The sequence below is a fragment of the Schistosoma haematobium genome, chromosome 3 (assembly GCF_000699445.3).
Source record: "Schistosoma haematobium chromosome 3, whole genome shotgun sequence".
Taxonomy (NCBI): domain Eukaryota; kingdom Metazoa; phylum Platyhelminthes; class Trematoda; order Strigeidida; family Schistosomatidae; genus Schistosoma; species Schistosoma haematobium.
In genome coordinates, this window is record NC_067198.1 from 1,878,145 (window position 1) to 1,886,406 (window position 8,262).

At 32.0% G+C, this 8,262-nt stretch overlaps 1 protein-coding gene across 1 annotated transcript; it reads left to right on the plus strand.

The window, feature by feature from the left end:
* Positions 1–1,972: 1,972 nt before the first annotated feature.
* On the plus strand, positions 1,973–6,338 carry MS3_00010550 (uncharacterized protein; the record flags this gene model as incomplete). The annotated part of the gene is made up of 2 exons (XM_051218924.1): positions 1,973–2,224; positions 5,442–6,338. The coding sequence occupies 2 exons, from the start codon at positions 1,973–1,975 to the stop codon at positions 6,336–6,338; spliced, it is 1,149 nt and encodes a 382-aa protein (XP_051068657.1).
* Between the last annotated feature and the right edge of the window lie 1,924 nt (positions 6,339–8,262).

Sequence of the window (8,262 nt, forward strand, 5' to 3'; positions counted from 1 at the left end):
AGTTACTTCAGATCGTCTCTAATTGTAATTCATCATCTAATTACTTAATGACAATTCATTCAAAAGTTACTCATAATTTAAACAACTTCAACTAAACAACTATAGATATTTCAAATGTATTCATCATGTCTTTGAACTTATGACGCCCACAACAACAATTCCAACAACAACAGCAACCAGAACCTTGTTTAATTCGTATTCTGTTCGACTTTATAAATGGGCTCTATACAGGAAAGAAACGTGGTTCAGATGTTTGGTGTTCTGGTAATACATTCATGTATCATTCTGTCTAAGTGATCTACAATCGTGAACTCTTGTATTCTAATAATTGCAAACATTGAAATCAAACATAGCTTAATCCAATTCGAAAGAAAATGGTTTCTTAGTATATCAATCCGTCTAAATTAAGAAGTTTTCATGCTCTAACATATACCAGGTTTTACAAATTATTTTTGTGAGTTAGTGGAGGTGCCATGATAAATGTCTCTTGAACTGAAACTTGATGATATGTGACAGAGCAGAAAAACTGAACATTGATTTCATACTGTCGCAAATGTTTAGTACCTACGTAGAGATGTGGGTCAGAGAGAAGCACAAGTGATAAGATAATGAAATTTTAAGCAAAATATTATCTGCTAATCTCTACAAAAGGTTAACTTTTAATACCAATAATCAATTTTGAACGAAATCTAAATAGATTTAATGTAGAGTCTATGCAAAATACTTCAGATCCATTGGCCAGACACTATCAGCAACAACCTACTGTGAGAGAGAACAAACCAGAACAAATCAGCGAAGTAAGAAATCAGGAAGAACCTCTAGAAGTGGATAGGACACACATTAAGGAAAGCATCCAACTGCGTCGTAAGGCAATCCCTAATCACTTGGAATCTTCAAAGCTAAAGGAGACAAGGAACACCAAAGAACACATTGCGTCGAAAAATGTAGACAGATATGAGAATAATGAACAACAATTTGATAGAAGTGGAAAGAAATGTCCAAGATAGAGTGAGTTGGTTGGAGAATGCTGATCGGTGGCTTATGTTCCATTTGTGGGGTGGGGATAACAGGCGTAATTAAGTAAGTAAGTAAGTAAGTAAGTAATACATTGAATTTTAACAATTCCAACAACAACAACAACAACAACAACAACCAGAACCTCATTTAATTCATTAACAAACTGAAAACGGACTAAATCATCAAACTTAAATGGTACCTTTAAAAATTCGCTGGTTGAAATTATGAGTCAATTAAAGCTAGATCAACATGGAATACCTGGAAGCTTTGGACAGCCGTTTCGTCCCAGTATGGGACTCCCCAGAATTGCGCATCCACAATCCTGCACTCCACGAGATTCGAACCCAGAACCTTTCAGTCTCGTGCCAGGCGTTTAACCTTTAATATTTATTATCATAACAAATAAAATAGATAGGAAAAGAAATAATATTCTCCCAAATAATCTGATTGGTTGAAATAGATGATTATTGTTTAGATGGGATTTGTCTATTTGTGTATCTATGTCTATATATATGTGCATGTGTGTCTGTGTGTGTGTTTGTACGTTTGTAGTTGTGTTGATGTTCTCTATTGAAATACAAATTTTTTCAAAATTAGTTTTTTGGTATTTCTCCTTTTTTTTTCTTTTTCTTTTAAAAGTGAAAATCAACAGAATTCACCATCAATGAAATAATAGTCTTCCTTCATTGAATATGATCATGATCTAATGTAAAAGATCATTCTTGGAAAAAATTATCCATTCACTGATTCTCATTACTTCATCTTATATAAACTGATAATGATATTTTCATAATTATTTCATAAAAGATAATCTATACTATTGATTACTTCAATGAATATCAAGATCATATCAAGAATTGAATTGTTGAATTAAACTTTAATTAAAACAAAACATTCAATACTGAAAGGAATCTATTGAAACAGATCATATTCAATTTAAATACTTCATTTATACATGACAGAACAAATACCATTTCAACGTACATCCACCATAAAACATCGTATTAGTAGAACTGGTTCAATTGGACAAGATCATAATAATAATAATAATAATAATAATAATAATAATACAACTGGTAATATGATGATAACTAGTGGAATAAATAATAGTGGAATACAACATCAACAATCTAGTATAAGAAGACCATCAATTATGCAAAAATATATGGGTGAAATTGAATTTACTGGATTAAATCAAACAGCTAGAGTAAGTTGTATTCTTTTTTTTCTCTTTAAATTGTCTTGTATTGTTATTGTAGAATTGATGATCTTTGATAGAGTTTTGTTCTCTGAGCTGGACTAAACCATTAAGCTCAGAGAACAAAACTCAATCAGAGATCATCCATCTGAGCTACAAATCTTCTCCATCATCTCAAATTGATGATCTCATATGAGATGGATAGTTTGTCATTGATATGATGGATGGTTTGATGTTACTTTGGAAAGTTTTGCTAAATTGGTGTGTTGGTTAATTGAATTCATTCATATTGGTAGTTAATTTTCAGTGTTTTCATGGGTCATTGTAAAGCATATCACCATTGCTAACATTAATGAGTTTAATTGTCATGTAAGTGGAATAGGTTAACTTTGGCCTATTCATACTGTTCATAATCAGTTTACGTAATCAATGATCGGCATAATTATATATATGAATGATGTAAATGATCCATCTGGGTGCTTATTACCTGTATGGTTGCACCACAGGATTGAACTCTACTATTCAGATTGTAGCGCTAAAATCTATACGATGTCTGATTCTCTTGTGTAGCGGGATTGAGTTATACTATCTGGGTTGTCACATGAAAGTCTAGATGGTGTCTAGTTCTCCTGAAAACCAATGTAAAATTACTTTAGCCCACAAGCAGTATATCAATAAACTGTTTGATCTTGTCAATAGTCATATGGTTGTTTTATCTCTGAGAATAATTTACGAGTTATTATTAGACTCAATAATCATTACATCAAAGTACATTTCATTGTTATTACTATTATTGATGACTTCACTCGATATTATAGTTTTGATACAATATACAATTCACAGTAGAAAGTATTTCAACAGGTTCCCTTCTCTTATTTCTTGATCGATACTGATGATAAATATTGAAGTGATTGGCAGTGACATGTCACCAGTTCATGAATTCATATCTGAATGTATATTGTCTGCCTACCTACATGATGATGATGATTGTACTTTAGTGTAAGTTGTACAATGAAAGATTGTAAACTTTTCATAAACACACATGGATAGGGTATAAGATTAATAGACATAATGATATGTTTAAACAAACTATTTTTTTCAACAAATTGTCTCTTCTTAATTACCGATGATCCTGACGATAAATACTGAGTGATCCCCGAATGTTTAGTAATGATTAGTTCTATGATCCACTATAGTGAAACATTCAATATAATTCTATTATTTACTTACGCCTGTTACTCCTTGTGGAGGATCATAGGCCGCCAGTCATCAGTCTCTATCCAACCCTAATTCTATAGTACAACATTATTGCTGCCTATTTTAAGCATAATATGTTGTTACAATGAAACCTTGTTATACTGTATAATTAATGAAATGTATTCTGTGTTTCTATCTACCTGATGAACTTTAATTATTTCACAGAGCTTAATTAAATACGCATCTACTTAATTAGAATTTATCATATAGATGAATATATTTCAATGCGTAGATGGAATAAAGCTATGACCATTATGGAAAATCTAGTTACTAGGATGAAACAGCCATCTAGTGCTTGTAGGTTTTCATTGATGATCATGGCTTTAATCAACTCATCAATTCAACGATTAAACAACTACTACAATTTCCACGACACTCACCCCCTACTGTTTTTTTTCTGATCATTTCAATTTATTAGTTTGTTATAAATAAATGAAAATCTTCAAGTCAATCAATTGTCGGATTATATCTGTGATGTATACTACTGATATCGATAGATATCAGTAATATATATCATCAATCGAAGGTGAAATACCTACCAGCAGAAGGTTGAGAAGATTCAAGAAGAGAGAATGAGAATAAAGAATGATTGATGTGGAAACAAAGGAACAGCGAAATCTGAGATAGTTGATTAACATTTTGTCAACTGTTATTTTTGTATTCGAATATATTCAGTTGTCCTCGTTGATGTTCTCGTTCAGTACACTTCTAAAAAGGATTTCATTGAATAATTTATTGACCGGTTCACCAAGTGAAAGAATTTTTTTTCATAGTATAATATAATGATTTTTTACTTACTCCTGTCACTCCTCTTGGAGCAGCATAGGCCGCCCACCAGCACTCGAAATCCAACCCTATCCTGGGCAATCCTTTCCAGCTATTCCAAGTTGTTATTCATCTTTTTCATATTTGCTTCTATTTCCTGACGTAACGTATACTTTGGCCTTCCTCTTTACCACCTCCCTTCAGGATTTCAAGTTAGGTCTTGCCTCGTGATGCAGATTTATGATCTGCGTAATGTATGTTCTATCCATTTCCATCATTTCCGAATTTCTTCTTCAGATGGAAGCTGGTTTGTTCTCTCTCACAAAAGGCTGTTGCTGATAGTATCCGACCAATGCATGTTGAATATCTTGCGTATACAACTATTTATAAATACTTGTACCTTCTTGATGATGGTTGTGGCAGTTTTCCAGCTTTCAGTTCCGTACAGTAGAATTATCTGTCTTGACATTCGTATTGAAGATTCTGACTTTAATATTGGTTAATAGACAGTTGTTTTAAGTTCCATATATTCTTCAGTTGTAAGGATGAGACCTTTGCTTTACTAGTCTTCGTCTTTACGTCTACATCTGATCCACCCTGTTCATCGATGATACTTTCCAGGTATATGAAGGATTCTACATCTTCCAGAGTTTCACTATCGATTTTGATTGGGGATTGATGTTCTCCATGTTGTATTTGAGGACCTTGTTTTTTCCCCTTTTTTATATAGGATTTAAAATAGTTTAAAGTGTTAATAATCAGTAGTATAATTAACAAATCAGTAGTTTAATCTAAATCATTTATATGAGACAATATTAATTTCAGGGAATAGATTAGATAACTATTTAAGATACATTTTTTCTTGTTTACTTACATGAATGAATATTCCGTGTCAATCTGTAGTATTGGAATAGAATTCAGTGTGAAAATAACTTAGTTGTTGTACTTTAGTGCATAAAGGTATAGTATATACTCGACAGGGTTATATATATATATATCAATATTTGACAGAACAGGATATTTTGGAGGCAGATATTGACAGCCTGTTTGAATATCTGGACTATCTATTCTTGTTGTCATGAATATATTTCAACAAGTTTGTTTAAACACATCATTATGTCTATTAATCGTATATCCCATTCAAGTATGTTTATGAAAAGTTTACAATCTTTCATTGTACAACTTACACTAAAGTACAGTACAGTCATCATCATCATCATCATCATCATCATCATCATCATCATCATCATCATCATCATCATCATCATCATCATCATCATCATCATCATCATCATCATCATCATCATCATCATCATCATCATCATCATCATCATCATCATCATCATCATCATCATCATCATCATCATCATCATCATCATCATCATCATCATCATCATCATCATCATCATCATCATCATCATCATCATCATCATCATCATCATCATCATCATCATCATCATCATCATCATCATCATCATCATCATCATCATCATCATCATCATCATCATCATCATCATCATCATCATCATCATCATCATCATCATCATCATCATCATCATCATCATCATCATCATCATCATCATCATCATCATCATCATCATCATCATCATCATCATCATCATCATCATCATCATCATCATCATCATCATCATCATCATCATCATCATCATCATCATCATCATCATCATCATCATCATCATCATCATCATCATCATCATCATCATCATCATCATCATCATCATCATCATCATCATCATCATCATCATCATCATCATCATCATCATCATCATCATCATCATCATCATCATCATCATCATCATCATCATCATCATCATCATCATCATCATCATCATCATCATCATCATCATCATCATCATCATCATCATCATCATCATCATCATCATCATCATCATCATCATCATCATCATCATCATCATCATCATCATCATCATCATCATCATCATCATCATCATCATCATCATCATCATCATCATCATCATCATCATCATCATCATCATCATCATCAACATCATCATCATCATCATCATCATCATCATCATCCAAAGCATCATCATCTTATGCCAACATGGGAACTTGTTGAAATACCTTCTACTGTGAATTGTATATTGTATCAAAACTGTAGTATTGATTAAAGACATTACTACTACTACCAATAATAATAGTGGGTGATCTTGATTTAAACACATTAGATCTATCTAAGTTTATTTCAATCTTACATGGATTACAAAAATCAAATATTCACTATTTAATAATCAGCCTATTTTCACTTTTAATTAGTTTTGGATATAAAATTAAAATCTATGTGAAAATACTAGTTATATAACTTGTGTATGTTGCTTTATAACTTTTTCATTTCATATCAGTTTATACTGTGAAAGTTATCATTTGTATTTCATAACGTTTTTACGAAGTCACGTCTGTATTAGTAGTAGTCGTAGTAGTGGTGGTTGTAGTATTAGTCGTCGTCGTCGTCGTCGTAGTAGTAGTAGTAGTAGTAGTAGTAGTAGTAGTGGTCGTAGTAGTAGTGGTCGTACTAGTGAAGGAGAACACACGTGAGCATAACACTACAGAGTTACCTGGTAAAATAGAAAAAACGATACTATAATACCTAATTTGCAAAATGTTCAATAATTGTCTCGAACTTCATTGTTCTTGCATTCCTATACTAATTGATTTCTATTCTCGTTCTTCCTTTCTTGATCTTCCCCATCTTCTGCTGCTAGAAATAACATTCCTGATTTGCGTTATATACTACTTGTGTCAGTAGCACACACCACAGTAGTAAGAGTAGTAGTGGTGGTAATAGTAATAGTGGTACTAATAGTAGTATTAATAATGATATTAGTAGTAGTAATAATAATGGTCGTAATAATAGTAGTAGTAGGGCATAGTAACTAACTGTTCCTTCATTATATCCAATTCAACTATCATATTCTCCTTGTCACGTAATTATTGAAATTATTGAAATGTGTTTTACTTTTTACTTTCATATTCATAAGAGAGAGAAACAGAAAGTGAGAGAGAGGGGGGGGAGAGAGAAGAAAAAACCTGATAAAAATTTTACCGACTTTAACTAAATGTTCCTTTTTCATTTTTGTTTCTTTATTCAATATTCATTTTTCGAAACAAAAAACAAAACAAACAAGAGAAGTTTGATAATCATAGAACTAAATAGTTTCTATAGAATTTATGCTACAATCTTTAAAATGTCCCCATAGTGATAATGAAAAGTTTCCATTTTGACATTTGATAGAAGAAAAAAAGTAATAATAATCATAATCATAATAATAAATGAGAGAATGAATCGATCGAAGAATGAAACATTTGAAAAAGGAGACTTTTTTTTGGGGGGAGATTGAAAGAGATTAATTTTTAATAATTGTATTCATCAGTTAATTCAAGTTAGATCAATATGATTCTTGGGTTTGACTCCTATGAATAGAATCGATTGTGATAGGTTTGAATCTGTTTGTTAAGGGATCATGAATTTACATTGGTGAGAATTCGCATAGTAGGACGAGACGATTATTCATTGTATCCAGGTTTTACATGATGGTTTAACATTAATCGACTCATGAATTCAACTATTATATTAATTTCACTGGTTGAAATCATGAGTCAATTGAAGTTAGACCACTATGGAAAACCTGAAAGCACTAGACGACTGTTTCGTTCTAGTATGAGACTCCTCAGCTGAGGAGTCAGTGAAATTTCCAAAAATCTCCACAAAACCCCTTCTGATAATAACAATCATCTGCTCACTAAAGACTGACTTCAAGAGGTACTCCTGTAGTTTTAGTGAGAAGCCTTTACCAGTGGAGTTCAACCAGGTCTGTTGTGAGATATCAACTCACTGATAACAATGGTGGATGGTGACGTAACTTCGTGGATTGGTTAAAGTTAGACATTAACACGATTTACAACAGTGAAATAATGGTAGTCGAGTAGTTACATTACGTAATAATCATATAATGACGAATCACTTATGAAATATGATTGAGTAA